Consider the following 20705-nt stretch of genomic DNA (forward strand, 5'->3'; position numbering starts at 1 on the left):
TAGGCCCATCTAGTCCAGCTTCCTGTATCTCACAGCGGCCCACCAAATGCCCCAGGGAGCACACCAGATAACAAGAGACCTGCAAGGCTTCCTGGGAATTGTAGTTAAGAACATAAGAACAGCCCCACTGGATCAGGCCATAGGCCCTTCTAGTCCAGCTTCCTGTATCTCACAGCGGCCCACCAAATGCCCCAGGGAGCACACCAGATAACAAGAGACCTGCAAGGCCTCCTGGGAATTGTAGTTAAGAACATAAGAACAGCCCCACTGGATCAGGCCATAGGCCCATCTAGTCCAGCTTCCTGTATCTCACAGCGGCCCACCAAATGCCCCAGGGAGCACACCAGACAACAAGAAGACCTGCATCCTGGTGCCCTCCCTTGCTCCTGCCATTCAGTAGAGCTTCAGGTTAAGCTCTGTTCTTACTTTTAGAACTAAGAAGTTGCATATACCATCATGGCTTGTAACTGTCTCTGGATAAAGGCGAAGATGCAACCATACTAGGTGCCCCAATTCTCATCCTCAAAGGGAGGTCACATCAGCTGCTAGCAGCTGGAGGCTATTGTTACATCTTCAGAAACCAGAAACTTGGGCTTCCATTTCCCAAGATATTTTTTTCCAGATCCAAAGAATACATAGTGGAGTAATCTGGGTCAATCCAGTGTGGGGGACAGAATGGTAATACATCCTGTCAGGAAGACTTAGCGACACTCTAATTCAGCATTCTCCAAACTTTTCCTAACAAGGAATGTATAATATAATTTACACATTTTGTTCCCCCACACAAAAAATCAGTTTTATAAATAAATGAATGAAATTTAAATGAACACATTTTACTTGCATCTTTTTTCTAATCATCAGGATGTGACTCAGAACAAAACAGAAATCTGACAATTATAAGGAAATAATGCCATGTTTAAACTGAGATGTGATATATAATAAAATGTCAAACATTAGCAAATGTTCTGACAAAAAAACAAGTTGCAGTGGGATGAATAAAACCTTGTGGTGGGCCAGACTTGGCCCTTGGGTTGTAGTGTGGAAACCCTTGCTCTACCTTGTATGCCTCTTTTGTGGCATTTAGCTTAATTGGCAGAGTTTTCCAGGAGCCTCGGACTCACCACTGTGCCTACAGACCCTGGTTGCTGAGATCTCACCTTAATCTCTGAAGAAGGGATACACAGGACAGTGTTCAGGACAGTGTAACAGCTGCCAGGTTTCCAGGGAAGTTCCATCTGTGGCATCTGAAAGGCTGCTATATAAGTCATATATGGTTGCCTCCTAGTATCAGCCTTTCAGGAGATGAAAAAAAGAAACAAAAAAAATCAGCGTTTTTTTGCTGACTCATGGAGACTTGAGTCACCTGCACTGATGATTTGGGCATTGATCTGAGTCTGAGGCCACTGACTTGGCAGTCCATTCATGCAGACTCGAACCTGTCTGTGTCTGGTGTGCTGTTCTACCTTTTGATGGCATGAAAAGCCTCATAGAGCCATCATTCAAACAGAGCAAGAAGAAAGGAAGTTCCAGCCAGGAGGCAGAGAAGGGTTAATGTTTTAGTTTTGCATCAAGAGGTGGGAGTGGGCTCTCTTTTCCTTCAAAATCATTGGATGATAGGTGGGTGTTCTGATATTTTCTTTGGCTGAGGTAGGCCGAAGGAGGAACCCAAGGGGGTCTTTCCTTAGAACTGGTTGGAGAAGTCCAGGGTGGGGAAGGCAATTCATAGTGATCGTACTTTCCAACAGCATGGCTGGCTCCTGTGGGCTCCAGTAGTATAGCTAGAGGGGGTGCAAAGCACTATGTTTTTTCAGGGAGCCTCACCTCAGCTTGCAAAGCACTGTGTTTTGAATGGAGCATCACTGCAGGTGTACAAGCAGCCCCTCCCTTTCAGAGTAACAGGTGAGGCAGAACTTCCCTGTTATTGTCCATGGAAAAACACCGCAGCTGCCTCGCCTGCTCGCACCAAGAAAGCTGGTGTAAGGAAAGACTTCTCAGATGTAGGGAGAGCTTCCTCAGGTGTAAGCAGGCAAGTCAGTTGCAGTGTTTTTCCACAGACAATGACAGGGAAGTTCTGCTCACCTGCCACGCCCACACTGCATGTCCCTGCTCTGAAGAGGAGGGGGCAGCTTGCATGCCTCTTTGTTGGTGTAGCCCCCTCAGTAACACTGCTAGCATCCACAGAAACCCTGAAACAGCCCATCACTGATGTATTAGCCAGCCTAATGTCAACATAATGGTAGTTCAACATGCAAGGAGCCAATCATCACACCTATCCTTCCCCACTGCTGGTAGCCAAATAAATGCCATTAGGATGAACCAAGTAAAGCACAGGAGCAGATATAGGTCCAATGAGTGGTTCCTGCAGGAATTATGCCTTTTGTAGCTTCTAGAACACTAGCACACCTGGGGAAGGGGGCAAAGATTGCAAGTGCCCCAGGCTGCACGCATTCAGAGGAGGCACAACTATTCACTCCTCCCCTTGCCTCTCTTCTGACTTTGAGTGCCAATTTGAGGGCTGCCAGTTTTCCTTCTCTTAAAAAAAAATTTGATTACTTTGTGTGTACATTACATCCTATTACTCAAAACACATATTCCAGGCTATTTGCATTTCTTCCTCTATTTGCCCATTCTTGCCATAGCTATGACCAGAAAGTGCACTCTAATCCCAGATTTCAGAAATGGCATTATACAGTGAATGCTCAAAGGTGTCCACACATTAGTTCATGCCCAGTCTAACAGATGTATTATTCTTTGGATTCTGCAGTCTGTCCTTACCAGCTGGTACCTCTTTTCCATTGACACAGCTCAGCCTCAGCCTCAAGACATGGGTACTATTTCCATCCAATAGCTGCAGGCAGGCTGCTGTGTCAACAAAGTGGCTGGAGCCAGGAAACAGTCTTTTGTTGCCATAGTTCATGACTTGTTCCATCCAGGGAGGGTAAGATATCCAGATCAGATGCAATGGACCTGAACTGTCTGCTGTTTCTAAGGGAGATTCATCACAGCTGCCTTTTGCACCATGCACACCCCACACAACAGGGCATATTATTGAATTGAACTGCAAGGCAGAGTACAGAAAAACTGTGAAGGCAGGATCTCCTCTTTGCTGATCTTCCACTGGCTCATCTCAGCCAGCTTCATGTTAATCCAGCACGCAGAGTTCCCTTTCTTAAAGGCCTCTGCCAACTCCCAGTCAACTTCTGAGCATTGTAACTTTCAAAGTCCTCCATAATATTATCCTCCTCTATCTCTCTGGTCTTGTATCCTGCTGCGCAGTTGTTAGTATCTTTTGCTTCTCCAGACCCATGATCTGCTATCATCCGGGGGTCTCCTGCTCCTTCCAGTGATTTTCTGACTTGCTGTCCCCTTCTGCTTCAAACAGCTTCCCAGAACAGATGTTCAATACTCTACTTCTCTAACTTCTCTCACACCCCTTCTTCAAACCCAACTTTCCCACAAAGCTTTTGGCACCAGGCCTTGGTCCACTCTCCATACTAGAACTAAGATAAAGTCCAAGCAACAGAAAGAGCTGCTTGTTGTTCCCTAATTCCCTTTTTCTCCCATTCTTCTCCTGACTGTCTAGGGCAGGGGCCCCTCATATTGTGCATATCACTATGTATTTTAATGGTGCTATTAACAATGACAACAACAACTACTACTAATAAACACATATTGAAACATATGATGTGTGTGGTGGGGATTTTAATCTGAACTAAGTTAGTGAATGGAACCTCCATGTTCGAAGAAAGGCATTCCTGTGTACTGTGTCCTTAGAACAAGCTCTGTGGGCTGGCTGCAGTGTTCATGCCCAGATTCTCTCTATCTACTGGAGAATCTGACTGGCTACTTTTGGAAATAGAACATTAGCCTAGATCTGAATTTGATCTATTTGAATCTGATCTATTTTATTTAGATATAGTGACTAAAGAACCTGATGGCAATCTTCAGCCTGCATTGACAAACATAGACATATTAACTGCTGTCCAGAAGCACCTTATGCTGTGGAGGAAATGCTGAGGCTCCTCTTTGTGTGCAAAACGGAAGCCCTAGAAACAACCTCAATCTGATTGCAGAGCAGTGGCGTCCCTAGGGAGGTGTGAGGGGTACGGGCCACACCAGGTGCCACGCACAGGGGGGTTGATGAGCACTGGGGGGGTGACACACTAAAAGCACGGTGGTTAGGAGTAACCCCATCATATTATATACCACTGGATGCAGAATTTCAAGCGGAATGCAATGCAAAAAACCAGAGTGAAATATCTCCTTTCTATCAAAAGTTATGGCCAAAAAACAGGAGAACAAAAAATGCATGGATCCTTATGGAAAGTGAAAGTGAGCCGTATTGTGCGTTTACTCGCGAGTAGGTGAACTTGCCTTAGTTCGTCTGAAAGGGAAGGCTGAGAGGAATCCAACAACACCAAAATGGTCCTGAACCAATGAATGCAGTCCCCCAAAACACCTGAGAAGGAAGTCCCTCCCTCCAAGCAGATGAATGTATTGAGCCCTATGGAAAGCAAAACTAAGCCTCATGGTTGCATTTACTCGCAAGTAAGCAAACGTGCCCTGGCTGGTGTGGAAGATCAGGTAAAGGAGAGTGCAAGGCTACCAGAATGGTCCTGATCCTATGCACCTGGAGCTAAACAAGTGCTCCAAAAGGCAGCCTCCCCCTCCCCCCATTAAAAAAGATCAAAACAGAGGCTTCAGCTGATAAGGTGAACCTTTCTGAGACTTGCAAAGCCAGGTGGATCCTGACAGTCATCTGGTTTAAACAGAAGTTCTTAAATTGAACTGGCCACTGGGTAGGGCTGAAAACCTTACTGATTTTGGAGGGGTGTGTTATTGCAGGCAGACTACAGAGGATATGCACTTGGTGGAACAGGGCTGGCTTCTGCTTATTTATGTATTTGTTTAACTTTAATTATTTATACTTATTTATTTTAATTTGCCTGATTATGTTACTTCAACCATGACATCACTTCTGGTGGGTCTTGGACAAATTGTCATTCTAAAAAGTGGGTCCCTGTGCTAAACATTTGAGAACTGCTGCAATAAAGTGTTAGTAAGTTGACACCCTGAGGCGCAGTGTGACACCACTAGTGACCAAAATCACAGTTTGGAGGAATAATACCAGCATGTTATATATTAATCAATGCGTAATTTCATGCAGAATGTGTTCTATCTTTGTTCTACCAAAAGGTACAGCCAAAAACCCAGTGGGGGCAGAGTGATGGTACATCACCACACCCAACAACTGGGTTGTTGCCCCGCCTACTGCATGGGGGTGATGTGCTGGCATCCCGCACCAGGTGACGCAAACCCTAGTGATGCCACTGTCGCAGAGAGGAGAATCTGATAGTTGTTAGTCTTACTTGTTAGTCTTCCATTGGCTCATATCCATCTCTTCCCTTATGCTAAGTACTCTGCTGCTAAAATCATTCACCTCTTGTATCATTTTGATCACACCTCATTCTGTTTAAATCCATTCATTGGTTTCTATCAGCCCAGGAATTCAACCCAACCTCCTTGTCCTTTTCTGCAAGTCTCTCCATGGCCTTGCCCTTCCCTACCTCTCAGAATTTGTACCTTGCAACTGTCCTATGGTCTTCTTTAGCTGTGCAAAAGTCTCCTTCCAGTACCTCTGCCTGCTCGCCATTCCTGGCCTTCATGGTTGGAACTAATCATTATTACAAGTAACTGGAATATATTTTTAATTCATAATATGCACACACTCCATACAGCTCATAGTAAACAGATGATGATGATGATGATGATGATGATGATGATCATTATTATTATTATCATTATCATTATTATCATTATCATTATTAACAGTATATACTATTTTTCAATGGAAAGTTCACAAAGTGGTTTACAGAGAAAATCAAACAAACAACTAATGGCTGTCCTTAGAACATAAGAAGAGCCCAGCTGGATCAGGCCAAGGTTCATCTACTTCAGCTTCCTGTATCTCACAGTGGCCTGCCAAATGCTTCAGGGAATACACAAGACAATAAGACACAACATGTGACCTGGTGCCCTCTCCTGCATCTGGCACTCTGAAGTAGCCTACCTCTAAAATCAGAAGTTTGCACAAACCTATTATGATTTTTCCCATAATGGGCATTTCCTCCAAAAATTTGTCCAATTCCCTCTTAAATTTGTCCAATTTGTCTTAATTCCCTCTAGATAAGATGCCACCACTACTTCCTGTGCCAAGGAGTTCCACAGACAAATTCCACACTGGGTAAAGAAATATTTTCTTTTGCCTGTCCTAACTCTCACAACACTCAATTTTAGTGGATGCCCCCTGGTTCTGGTGTTATGTGAGAGTGTAAAGAGCATCTCGCTATCCACTCTGTCCATCCCCTGCATGATTTTGTATGTCTCAATCACGTCCCCCCTCAGGCGCCTCTTTTCTAAACAGAAGAACCGCAAGTGCTGCAGCCTTTTCAATGTAAGGGAGGAGTCCAGGCCAGTAATCATTTTGGTAGGTCTCTTCTGCACCTTTTCTAGTTCCACTATATTCTTTTTGAGAAGCGATGAACAGAACTGGACACAATACTCCAAGTGTGGCCTTAGTATCAATTTGTACAACGGCATTATAATATTAGCCATCTTATTCTCAATACCTTTTCAAATGATTCCAAGCATGGAATTAAACTTCTTCACTGCTGCCGTGCATTGAACTGGTACTTTTCAGGCATTCCCAAGCATGGAATTAGCCTTTTTCACCACTGCCGCACATTGGGTCAACACTTTCATCAAGTTGTCCACCAGCACCCCAAGATCTGATCTGTCACAGACAGCTCAGAACCCATTAGCCTATATGTGAAGTTTGGTTTTCTGCCCCAATGTGCCTCACTTTTCTTTTACATTGAAATACACCTGCCATTTTGCTGTCTTGTCTCCTAGTTTGGAGAGATCCATCTCGAGCTTTACACAATCTCTTCTGTTTTTTACCACTATGAAAAGTTTGGTGTCATCCACAAATTTGGCCACTTTGCTGCTTAGTCCTGTCACCAGGTCATTTATGAACAGGCTGAAAAGCACTGGTCCCAGGATAGTTCCTTGGGGCACATCGCATTTTACCTCTCTCCATGGTGAAAATTGCCCATTTCTGCTTCCTGCTCCTCAACCAATTCCTAATTCAGGAGAGAACCTGCCCTCTAATTCCCTCCTGAACCTCCTGAGCCTTTTAAATTCTTTGAAAAGGAATGTGGATGCGAACAAAACCATGGATATTATATATCTGGATTTTCAGAAGGTGTTTGACACAGTCTTTCACCAACTGCTGAGAAAACTCCACAGTCAGGGAATAGATTACAGTCAGGCATACAAGGAAAGCCTGCAACATTGGGGTGTCTAGAAACAGGTGTCTAGCAACAGGTGTCTAGAAAAAGGGCACCTGGAGTGAGATATGATTGAGATAAATAAAATTATGCAGGGGAAGGATAACGTGGATAAAGGGATGTTGTTTTCCCTCTCACACAACACCAGAACCAGGGGGTTTCCACTAAAATGGGGTGTTAGGAGAGGAAACTGAACGCTTTCCACATGCGCTGCCTCCGACGCATCCTCGGCATCACCTGGCAGGACAAAGTTCCAAACAACACAGTCCTGGACGAGCGTTAATCCCTAGCATGTATGCACTGCTGAAACAGAGACGCCTGCGTTGGCTCGGTCATGTTGTGAGAATGGATGATGGCTGGATCCCAGAGGATCTCCTCTATGGAGAACTTGTGCAAGGAAATGCCTTGTGCAGCATGGCCTTTCCCAGTTTGAAGAGACACTTGGCAACAGACTGAGGCAAAGAGGCAAAGAAGGAAGGCCCATAGTCAGGGAGACAGACCAGGGACAGACTGCACTTGCTCCCAGTGTGAAAGGGACTGTCACTCCCGAATTGGCCTTTTCAGCCACACTAGATGCTGTTCCAGTACCACCATTCAGAGCGTGATACCAGAGTCTCTTGAGACTGAAGGTTGCCTACTGGTAGACCACAGCTGCGATACAAGGACATCTGCAAGAGGGATCTGAAGGCCTTAGGAGTGGACCTCAACAAGTGGGAAACCCTGGCCTCTGAGTGGCCCGCTTGGAGGCAGGCTGTGCAGCATGGCCTTTCCCAGTTTGAAGAGACACTTTGCCAACGGTCTGAGGCAAAGACTCTGTCATGCCACTGCTCTAGCGGCTGCACTGGCTGCCAATTCATTTTTCTAGCATGTACGCACTGCTGAAACAGAGACGCCTGCATTGGCTCGGTCATGTCGTGAAAATGGATGATGGCCGGATCCCAAAGGATCTCCTCTATGGAGAACTCGTGCAAGGAAAGCGCCCTACAGGTAGACCACAGCTGCGATACAAGGACATCTGCAAGAGGGATCTGAAGGCCTTAGGAATGGACCTCAATAAGTGGGAAACCCTGGCCTCTGAGCGGTCCGCTTGGAGGCAGGCTGTGCAGCATGGCCTTTCCCAGTTTGAAGAGACACTTGGCAACAGACTGAGGCAAAGAGGCAAAGAAGGAAGGCCCATAGGCAGGGAGACAGACCAGGGACAGACTGCACTTGCTCCCGGTGTGAAAGGGACTGTCACTCCCGAATTGGCCTTTTCAGCCACACTAGATGCTGTTCCAGAACCACCATTCAGAGCGTGATACCAGAGTCTCTTGAGACTGAAGGTTGCCAACTACTGGGAGAGTCAGGACAGACAAAAGAAAATATTTCTTTACCTAACGTGTAGGTAATCTGTGGAATCCCTTACCACAGGATGTGGTGATGGCATCTGGCCTGGATGCCTTTAAAAGGGGATTGGACACATTTCTGGAGAAAAAGTCCATCACAGGTTATAAGCATGATGTATATATGCAACCTCCTATTTTAGAAGTAAGTTACTTCAGAATGCCAGATGTGAGGAAGGGCACTAGAATGCTGTTGTCTTATGTGCTCCCTGTGGCTTCTACTGTGCCACAGTGAGATACAGGAACCTGGACTACATGGCTTCTGGCCTGATCTAGTCAGGCTTTTCTTATGAGCACAGAAGACAACAAGAGACCTGCATCCTGATGCCCTTCCCTGCATCTGGCAAGGGATCATGTATGTGTGGTCAGCCCTCCCAAAAAAGACAGAGAAAATGAACAGTTTAAATAGTACAGGCAATTCCACTATAAGTGGAATTCCACCATCCCACTTACTCTGCTTATGCTCCAGAAAAAGCCTGAAATGAGTTAATGAATCTGCTGTTCCCTTATTCCTTGCTGTCTCTTGTACTGGGCTTTTCCTTCTTAAAGAGACCATACATCTAAGAGAGTTTCAGTTATACAGGCATCCCCTCATATTCTCAGATCTTATATACACAGATTCAGTTATTTGTGGAACCAGGCCTCCCTTCACCTCTCCATACCCTGCATTCATTACAGTACCTTCGTTTGTGCTTTGCTTAAAGCACAAGTGGTTCTTGCTTAATCAAGGAACATTATTGTTTCACTGAAGAACACAATGTGTAGGCAATTAACCTGCACACTACAGGGAGGAGACTAACAGAACTTTAACAGGAAACAGGACAGCAGTGTAGGTAAGGACCTAATTCTATGTTTTAAAATACTATGGACAATCATGACACAACAGATATAAATATTAAATTATAGCCCTTTCCTCTACTCATCTCAATTGTACAAGGTTTTAATCCCTCCCTTGATAAAGCGCAGGGAATATAGCTATGTGGAGAGAGTGGAAAACTTCTTACCTTTAATGTTGTTCAAGACGCTAGGTGCCTCTCCATGGAATGGGTCATTTTTTTTGCTCCTGGCTGGAAATCCCTGAGAGGACACTCTGAAGAAGAAGGGAGCATAGACCAATATATGACTATTCCCTTTGCTTGATGCCACATGCACTTATTTCAACAAAGTTCGCAAGAAAACATCACAACTAACGCTCACACTACAGTTAATTTTCAAGTTGCTCAAAATTCTTCTTTAGAAGAAATAAATTTTGAGGAAAAAAGAGATATCATTCTTAGTCAGGGCCAGCCTGGATATTAAAACTTTGCTTTGCAGTGAAGATGGTAGTGGAAGAGATACCTATGGATATGCAGGCTGATCCAGGTCACATTTACTCAGAAGTTCAAAAGGAACTTATTCTCAAAGAAGCACAGGCATAATCTTAACTAAATTGCAACTTTGCCTGCATGTTGGTTGGCAAAATCTTAGGTTGGCTGACCACCCCCAAACTCTTATCCCACACCTGTGGACTATCTGCTGCACATTAATGTGCCGTGGCCCACTGCTTGTAAATTGCTGCTCTAGAGAGTGCAGTGGTATTCCTGGCAGTTTCCTGCCAAGGACACAATCCCATCCACTGCTCCCCAGACCCCGAAGTAATTGTGGTGATGTCATCATTACTGCAATTAACTGCAGTGTACCACCTCCTCCATTCTCCTTTTGAAAAAAGGGGGGGTGAAAGGAGGAAGAAGCTCTGATAGAAGCTCCAATGGAGGTATGGAAGGCTCCAATGGAAATTTTTTGCTCTGTGGGAAGGCACCCAGGAGGTGCCGCCTGCCTCCCAGGTGTCTTCCTGTAGCATAAAAAAGCTTCAAAGGAGCTGTCCATGCCATTAGGAGTGACAAAAACTGCTCCTTTGGGGCTTGAAGCATCACACACCTCCTCTGAACTCGGAGATATACACTACTTCTTGCTGGGACAGCTCCTCAACCATTCTGAGGGCCACCCTCTTCTCCTCCCCTTTCTTTCAAAGGGAGAACAGCAGCAGACAGAGTGGTGGGAAATGGTGCATGCCTTCTCTGAATTTGGAGGAGATGAATGCTGCTTCACCTCTGGTTCCAATGGAGCTTCTCGCAGCTAAGTGGCACAACAGGCTCCATTGGAGCTTCTTGATGCCATTGGAAGCGGTGCCCAGGAAAAAGGTGAGCGCCACTTCCAGGAAGTGGGCGTGCTTGCCTCTGTCCTGGGCGCCACTTCCTATGGTGTGAAGAAGCCCCAGAAGTGCATGCATCACCTCCTAAATCAGAGGAAGCGCATGCCGCTTCCTGCTATTCTGAAGGTTGCCCTCCTTTCCTCCCCTTTATTTAAAGGGGAAGAGAGGGGGTGGCCCTCAGATGCAGTCAGGAACCATGCCGAGAATGGCAGTGCTCCTGTGGCCACTCTCAGCGCAGTTTCTGTCTGCTTTAAAAGCTGGTGGCGGAGGGAGCGGGTTGCGGTGTGGCCCCTGGTCGTCTAAATTCCTGGCATCCAGGACATTTGCACCCCCTTCTCCCCTATGTCCACCACTGAAAGAGTGTTTCTAGAGGCCCTAGAATGCAAGAAGCTTATTTAAACCACTAGAACATATGTTCAATGAATGAATACTACTAAGTAGGAAAGACACCACCAGATCCAGGAGGTGACTAATATGGCTCACGATCTACAATAGGTAAGAAATCTTTATTCAGAAAATAGAAGTCTTGCCCAGGTGAGGAGGAAAAAACGGAACACCTACTCTGGCAAAATAAATATAAGCTAGAAAATAAATGAGGCAAAATTAAAAAGGAATCTGAAGAGGACATGACTAGAAACATCAAGGTATTAATTTCTTTTAATATATCAAAAGCAGGAAACATGCCAGGAAGGCAGTTGGACAATTGACCCTTGAACGGAAGCTTTAAGAGGAATTGTAAAGAGGAAATGAAGATTACAGGAATAAATTCTTTGCATCTTTCTTCACTTATGAAGAAAGTGAAGGGCAGATACCCATACCTGAACTAACCTTCTCAAGGGCTAAGCCTGATAAACTGAGTGTAACAAAGGTGAAAAAGGATGATGTTCTAAAGCAGGGGTGGAGAAACTTGCTTAATGTAAGAATCACAAGTGATAAACTTTGGATGTTTGAGAGCCACAGTATTTAAGAAGCATTTACATTCTTAAATATATTTACTCACTGTGAACATTAAACTTATATTTTAATCCACTGAACAGTTTATACCCAGAAAATAATTAAGAAACTTGAAAAAAATTTTATTTACCTTTTATATGAATTGTGCTGCAAAAGGAGCCAACAAATTTCCAAGAGCTTCACAATGGGTCAAACAGCTGCATGTGGCTTGCAAGCTATGATTTGGTCACCCCTGTACTAGATTATACTAACAAATAAAAAATTAACAGCTCACTGGGCCCAGAAGGAATTCTAGTCCATCTTCCTGTATCTCACAGTGGCTCACCAAAAGCTTCAAGGAGCACACAAGACAGCGAGATACAACCTGCGTCCTGGTGCCCATCCCTGCATCTGGTATTCTGAAGTGGTCTGCCTCTAAAATCAGGAATTTGCACATACCCATCATGGCTTGTAATCCATGATGGACTTTTCCTCCAGAAACTTGTCTAATTCCCTCTTAAAGACATTTAGGCAAGAAGCCATCACCACATCCTGGGGCAAGGAGTTCCACAGACTAACCACATGCTGAGTAAAGAAATATTTTCTTTTGTCTCTCATAATGCTCCCAACAGTCAATTTTAGTGGATGTCCCCTGGTTCTGGTGTTATGTGAGAGTGTAACGAGCATCTCCCTATCCACTCTGTCCATCCCCTGCATAATTTTGTATGTCTCAATCATGTCCCCCCTCAGGTGCCTCTTTTCTAGGCTGAAGAGGCCCAAATGCCGTAGCCTTTCCTTGTAAGGAAGGTGCCCCAGCCCAGTAATCATCTTAGTCGCTCTCTTTTGCACCTTTTCCATTTCCACTATGTCCTTTTTGAGATGTGGTGACCAGAACTGGACACAATACTCCAGGTGTGGCCTTACCATATTTGTACAATGGCATTATTATATTAGCTATCTTATTCTCAATACCTTTTCAAACAATTTCAAACATGGAATTAGCTTTCTTTACTGCCACCGCACATTCAGTAGTCTGTTAGTTTGAAGTCTGTTCATTTAGGGCTTTAAAGGTCAAAACCAGTACTTTGAATTCAGCCAATCCCTTCCACACCGGGAGCAAGTGCAGCCTGTCCCTGGTCTGTCCCCCTGGCTATGGGCCTTCCTTCTTTGCCTCTTAGCCTCGGTCTGGTGGCCAAGTGTCTCCTCAAACTGGGAAAGGCCATGCTGCACAGCCTGCCTCCAAGCGGGCCACTCAGAGGCCAGGGTTTCCCATCTGTTGAGGTCCATTCCTAAGGCCTTCAGATCCCTCTTGCAGAAGTCCTTGTATCGCAGTTGTGGTCTACCTGTCGGGCGCTTTCCTTGCACGAGTTCTCCATAGAGGAGATCCTTTGAGATTCGGCCATCATCCATTCTCACGACATGACCGAGCCAACGCAGGCGTCTCTGTTTCAGCAGTGTGTACATGTTAGGGAAATGAATTGGCAGCCAGTGCAGCCGCTAGAGCAGTGGCATGACAGAGTCAAATTGCCGACCTCCAGCAACTACACGAACTGCCACATTCTGCACTAGCTCTAGCTTCCGGCCCACCTTCAGGGGAAGCCCCACATAGAATGTGTTACAATAATCTAATCTTGATGTCATCATGCCATGGACCACAATTGCGAGATCTGCCTAAGACAGGCATGGCCACAGCTGGCACACCAGCCAAAGTTGGGTAAAAGCGCTCCTGGACAGAGCTGACACTTGGACATCCAGGAGCAGCTGCAAGTCCAGGAGAACCCCCAAGCTGCGAACCTGCTCTTTCAGGGGGAGTGAAACCCCCTTCACAGTAGGGTAATAGTCCAGCACCTGCATCATGGATTTCTGTACCAGCAGGACCTCTGTCTTGTCCAGATTTAATCTCAGCTTGTTCGCCCTCTTCCAAATCCCAACTGCCTCCAGGCAACGCTCCAGGACAGAGACAGCCACCCTGGAGTCAGGTGGAAAGAAGAGACATAGCTGAGTGTCATCTGCATACTGATGGCACCCAACTCCAAATCCCTGGATGACCTCTCCCAGCAGTTTCATGTAGATACTAAATTGCATGTGGGACAATATAGAACCCTACAAGACCCCACACCTCAAGGGCAAGGGTGCTGAATAGGAGTCCCCCAGTACCACCATTTGGGATCTGTTGACCAAGAAGGACCAGAGCCACTGCAAAACAATGCCCCCGACCCCCACTTCAGCCAACTGTCCCAGAAGGAAACCATAGTTGATGGTGTCAAAAGCAGCTGAGAGGTCCAAAAGGATTAGTAAGGATGCACTTCCATCTAGCCCTCAGCAAAGGTCATCCACTTAGGCGACCAAGGCCATCTCTGTCCCAAAACCAGGCCTGAAGCAGATTTGAAAGGGATTCAGATAATCCCTTTCAATAATCCCTTAATAATAATTAAGACTGGCCAATAATTATCTAATATAGAGGGGTCCAGAGGACTTTTTCAGGAGGGGGCAAACCACTGCTTGCTTTAATGCCAGAGGCAGCCCCCCTCCCTCAGAGATGAATTTATTACCCTTTCTGTCCACTTGGCCAGTCCCTCCCAGGCAGATCTAACCAACCACGCTGGGCACAAATCCAGCAGGCAGGCAGATGGCCTCACACTCCAAAGGATCCTGTCCACACCCTCAGATTCTGCAAGCTGAAAAGAATTCCACAAAACAGAACTGACAGATGCCATGGGGACATCACTAGTCACTGTCAACATTGAGTCCAAGTCGTGGCAAATCCAAGCGATTTTATTTGCTACGTGCCTAGCAAACATGTCACAGTGAACTGCTGTGTGTTCCTCCTGATTAATTGGTGGGGTCTGATGGAGAAAACCCTGTACAGCATAGAACAATTCTGCTGGTCAGCTCTGTGCAGATGCGATGGTGGCAGAAAAGAAGGAATGCTTCACTGCCATCATAGCCACAGAGTAGGCCCTATAGTGGGCCCTAGCCTGTGTTCGGTTGGAATTGTCACAAGTCTTTTTCCACCTTCACTCAAGTAGTCTACCCTACTGCTTCATCATCCACAGCTCCTTCTACTCTGCTTCATCATCAGTTGAACATAATAAAAATGCCTCACGGATTGAAGTTGTTTGTAAAGAACTGAAAGGAATGGATTTTGGTTACCGCATCTTAACAAGTCTCCACAAGCGTTTAACAGTGCAATTCAACGTTCTTCAAAATTCCACCATTGAAGACTGGGTGACAACCAAAAGATCAGCTGCTGATTGACAAAATGGTACTCAAAAATTCAAAAAGATGAAGAACAAATCTAAATATGGCATGGATAGATTATAAAAAGGCATTCGACTTGTTGCCACATAGCTGGATCAACAATTGTTTAGAAATGTTTGGAATCAGCAGGAACATCCAGCAGTTTCTCAAAGAAAACGTGAAAAAATGGAAAACTATGTTAATAGGCTATGGTGAAGAAACTGGGGAAGTTAGTATCAAAAGAGGCATATTTCAGGGAGATTCTTTATCACCATTGCTGTTTACATCTCTTGAATTCCCTTGTCAATGATTCTGAATCAAACAAAAATGGGATACCATATTTCAGACTAAGCTGGAAAAATAATTCATCTGCTATAGATAATGATTTAAAAATATATGCAAAAGGCCCAACTGAACTTGAATCACTGCTGAATACAGTGCAAATATTTAGCAGTGAAATTCAAATGAAATTTGGATTTGACAAATGTGCAGTTTTCTCAGTGCAATGTAGAACGATACAGAGCCTAGATGGAATAGAACTTGGAAATGGATGCATTGTGAAAACATTGTCAAATAATGAAAATTATAAGTATTTAGGAATCTTAGAAGCACCAAAAGGGTATGAAAAAACTTGAAGTCACAGTTAAAAGGAGGAAATAACATCCAAGCCATAAATACATGGGCCATCCCAGTAATTAGATGCCTGGTCAGAATAAATGTCTGGACTCAGAAAAGTTGGATAGTAAAACGAAAATTAATGAACATGCATTGGGTATTGCATCCAAAAAGTGATGTAGACAGGTTATATCTACCATGTAAAATTGGAGGTCATTGACTTCTTCAAGTACAACAGATAGTGGAAGAAGAAAAGAGAGGTCTGAGTGATTGTGTAAACGAAAGCATGGAAAAACTATTGAAAGTTGTAAAAATAGAGAACATTTTAAAAACTATAAAAAAGGAAGGTTAAGAACATAAGAACAGCCCCACTGGATCAGGCCATAGGCCCATCTAGTCCAGCTTCCTGTATCTCACAGCAGCCTACCAAATGCCCCAGGGACCACACCAGATAACAAGAGATCTCATTCTGGTGCCCTCCCTTGCATCTGGCCTTCTGACATAGCCCATTTCTAAAATCAGGAGGTTGCGTGTACACATCATGGCTTATACCCCAATGGATTTTTCCTCCAGAAACTTGTCCAATCCCCTTTTAAAGGCATCCAGGCCAGACGCCATCACCACATCCTGTGGCAAGGAGTTCCACAGACCAACCACACGCTGAGTAAAGAAATATTTTCTCTTCTCTGTTCTAACTCTCCCAACACTCAATTTTAGTGGATGTCCCCTGGTTCTGGTGTTATGTGAGAGTGTAAAGAGCATCTCCCTATCCACTCTGTCCATCCCCTGCATAATTTTGAAGGTCTCAATCATGTCCCCCCTCAGGCGTCTCTTTTCTAGGCTGAAGAGGCCCAAATGCCGTAGCCTTTCCTCATAAGGAAGGTGCCCCAGCCCCGTAATCATCTTAGTCGTTCTCTTTGGCACCTTTTCCATTTCCAGTATGTCCTTTTTGAGATGCGGCGACCAGAACTGGACACAATACTCCAGGTGTGGCCTTACCATAGATTTGTACAACGGCATTATAATATTAGCCGTTTTGTTCTCAATACCTTTTCTAATGATCCCAAGCATAAAATTGGCCTTCTTCACTGCTGCCGCACATTGGGTCGACACTTTCATCGACCTGTCCACCACCACCCCAAGATCTCTCTCCTGATCTGTCACAGACAGCTCAGAACCCATCAGCCTATATCTAAAGTTTTGATTTTTTTGCCCCAATGGGCATGACCTTACACTTACTGACATTGAAGCACTTCTGCCATTTTGTTGCCCATTCTGCCAGTCTGGAGAGATCCTTCTGGAGCTCCTCACAATCACTTCTGGTCTTCACCACTCGAAAAGTTTGGTGTTGTCTGCAAACTTAGCCACTTCACTGCTCACCCCTGTCTCCAGGTCATTTATGAAGAGGTTGAAGAGCACCGGTCCCAGATCAGATCCTTGGGGCACACCGCTTTTCACCTCTCTCCATTGTGAAAATTGCCCATTGACACCCACTCTCTGCTTCCTGGCCTCCAACCAGTTCTCAATCCATGAGAGGACCTGTCCTCTAATTCCCTGGCTGTGGAGTTTTTTCAGTAGCCTTTGGTGAGGGACCGTGTCGAATGCCTTCTGAAAGTCCAGATATATAATGTCCGCGGGTTCTCCTGCATCCACATGCCTGTTGACCTTTTCAAAGAATTCTATAAGGTTCTATAAGGCAATGGCACAAATTCTATAAGGTTCGTGCGGCAAGACTTACCCTTACAGAAGCCATGCTCATTCTCCCTCAGCAAGGCCTGTTCATCAGGTTGAATATAAAAAGCAGCAATTTGAAAAAAGGTTGAGTAGTTGGAAAAATAAACCTTTGCATGGAAAACACCTGAAAAAGACTGAAGGAAAAAGTGATAACAACTTGAATTGGGAATGACTGAAACTGGGTACCATCAAGAAAGAAACTGAAGGTCTGATTTTCGCCACACAAGAACAGGCACTACAAACAAATACTATGAAGGTTAAAATCCTGAAAATAGGTGGAAACTCTAAGTGCAGACTAAGTGCCAGGAAAAAGACTGTGTCTGTGATGTGCGAGTGCGTAAGAATGCGCAGACGGATTACAAAGTCAGACATGATAGAGTTGCAAAAGTAATCCATTGGTCATTATGTAAAAAGTACAATCTGCCAGCATTGGAAAACGTTTGGAAAAATCAGGTTGAAAAGATGTTGGAGAACAAACAAGTCAAGATCCTGTGGAATTTTAAAATTCAAATGGAATGACACCTCGAACAATGTTGTTGGCAAACTTCAGTCTCGGAAGACTCTGGTATCGCGCTCTGAATGGTCGTTCTGGCACAGCGTCTAGTGTGGCTGAAACGGCCGATTTGGGAGTGACACCAGATATAACAATAACAGAAAATCAGAATGTCTCGCTGATTGATATTGTAGTTCCTGGAGATGCCAGAGTCAATGAAAACGAGCTAGAAAAAATGACAGAATACCGAGACCTGGCCACTGAAATCATGAAACTATGGACAAAACATGCCAAAGTGGTCCCCATTGTCATCGGGGCACTTGGAACAATCTTGAAAAGTTCTGCGAATTATTTTAAACAACTGCAGCTTACTGAAATAACCTTATGTGATCTGCAAAACGGCACTTTTAGGAACATCATACATACTGCACGGATACCTAGTTGATACTTTAGTCTCAGGCTGAGTCTTGTATCAATTGCTCAACATCAGTTTACAACTGTGTTTCATGAAATTTGGATAATAACAACACCACCACCAATTCGGCAATAACACCAGACGAATTACAGAAGACCGCCAGAATTGGCACAGCATCCATCCTTCTTTGGTACCTCATCTACACCTAGATGTCAGGCAGATGTCCGTGTGGATGAGGATTTACCAGCTGATAAATGTTGTGTTTAAACAACTGCAGCTTACTGAAATAACTCTATCAGATTTGCAAAAACAGCACTTTTGAGAACTTTGTACATACTGCACCGATACCTAGTAGATATTTAGGGTGAGATTTGTATCAATTGTTCAAACATCAGTTTACAACTGTGATTCATGAAATTTGATGATGATGATGATGATGATATGAGCTTACAGAGCTCATGATAAATGTACAATGCATCATATCAATAAGAGAGGAGGAAAAAGAGGAAAAAAGCACATCATAAAATGTGGATACAGTATATGGATTTTCAAACCCATATTGCATATATTAAGAGCATTCCTCTTTATTCATGCCAAGGCTTCCATTTTAAGGTCCAGGAATGGTGTGGAAAAAAAGGACCACATCCCTCATGGATGCAAAATCTAACTTCCATTTTACTCAGTGGGTAGACTTTCTATCCATTTTGAGGTCTGGAGACAGAGAAAGGAATGAATTTCTTTACATGCCCAGGAAGATGTTTCAGAGGATTTGATTTTACTTTTGGATTTCTCTCCCTGATAGTACAGAGGTCTAGAAGGACTCCCTTTCTCAGGTGTGCTCCTGCAGGCTATAGGGGAAGTGCTCTTCTGGAGCTTTAGAGGACTGGGTATGAGATGCACTGCCTGTTGGATGAATAGCTCATCACCATGATTTCACAGCATGTGAATTACATACTCTGATTTTACAGTGTGCTAGTTTTTGTGCAGTGTTTCTATAAATTACTGTGAGTAAGGGTTCTAAAGAAAGTGTTCTAAAGATGAAAAAAGGAAAAAATGGGAAAACAGCTGAAATGTAAAACAGTTCCTCACAGTCTGCTACTAAAGACTGAGGTGCTAAATCTCATTATTTGATGCTACGGCTTTCAAAACATTTTTATGGTTGACTTTAACATTTTATTGGTGGATAGCATAATTACCATAATTGCTATTTATTCTATTTTGTCCTGCCACACAACTTTTTCTTTATGTTATTAGGAATTTAAAATGTGATTTGGTTGAACTTTGAATAGTTTGCAATGAGTTAGCATTTCCCATTGAAAATATAATTTGTACTCATCCAGATTTCTGCTTAAGAGCAGTTTTCAAGAACAAAATAAGTCTGGCTAAATAGAGATCCAAAATTTTAAAAGATGCCTCTTTGCCCAATTAGCTGGGATAAATCTGTTAGTTAGCAGGAACATCTTTTCCAAGTAAATTGGTAGAAAACATAATTACCGATAAAATCATTAAGCATATGCTAGAATGAGCCTGACTGAAAGAGAATCAGCATGGTTTCTGCCAAGTTTAAACCCTGTCTCAATAACATTCTAGAATTATTTGAGAGTGTCAACAGGCATGTGAATAGAGTCAATCCAGCTGACATTATATCACTGGCCTTCCAAAAAACTTTTGACAAAAGTCCCTCAACAAAGTCTCTTGAAGAAGCTTAACAGGCATGGAACTGGACGATAGGCTCTTTTATGAATTGGTAACTGATTAAAGAACTGGAAGCAGAGCGTAAGTAGAGGGAAGTGAGAAGTGGAGTGTCTCAAAGTTCTCTCTTAGAACCAGTGCTTTTAAACTTGCCCATAAATTATCTGGAGTGAGGGGTAAACATTAAGGTGGCCAAATTTGCTGATGACACCAAACTATTCAGGGTGATTAAAAGCAAATCAGATTGTGGAGTGCTCCAAAAGGCTCTCCCCAAACTGGATTAATTGGAAGCTAAAAGACTAATGTGTTTTAATATCAACAAGTGGACCACTGTGGGGGAAAATGCTGGACCAAATGGGCCTCTGGGCCTGAACCAGCAGGACTTTTCTTATGTTCTTAATTGTTGTCTACAGATAACGGGAATTAATAAGCATTTCATTAACCTGAAAAGAGAAAGGAATGAAAAGGCACAGTACCTCACGCATTTTCTAAAACTATATCTAGCAGTTTTGACAATGTAAAGACTTTTCCATAGCTATGTGGGGAGTTACAGCTATATATATTTTAAAAAAACATTCAGATAGTTCTAATTTCAGTGTGATTTTCATAGAAATGCCACACAATTCCTAATAAAATCAAACATTTTGAAGAGGACCCCAAG

The 20705-nt window shown here is 43.9% G+C and overlaps 1 protein-coding gene across 1 annotated transcript in view; it reads right to left on the minus strand.

Annotated features, from left to right (window-relative positions):
- Positions 1-20705, minus strand: part of GARIN1A (golgi associated RAB2 interactor 1A) — a 51515-nt gene that overhangs the window by 494 nt on the left and 30316 nt on the right. Inside the window, exons 5-6 of the mRNA XM_066634515.1 lie at positions 13975-14128; positions 13597-13824 (exon numbers count right to left, since the gene is read on the minus strand). Of these exons, the coding sequence (XP_066490612.1) occupies positions 13597-13824; positions 13975-14128 (382 nt within the window). The remainder of the gene's footprint in view (positions 1-13596; positions 13825-13974; positions 14129-20705) is intronic.

The sequence above is a fragment of the Tiliqua scincoides genome, chromosome 7, assembly GCF_035046505.1.
Source record: "Tiliqua scincoides isolate rTilSci1 chromosome 7, rTilSci1.hap2, whole genome shotgun sequence".
NCBI lineage: Eukaryota > Metazoa > Chordata > Lepidosauria > Squamata > Scincidae > Tiliqua > Tiliqua scincoides.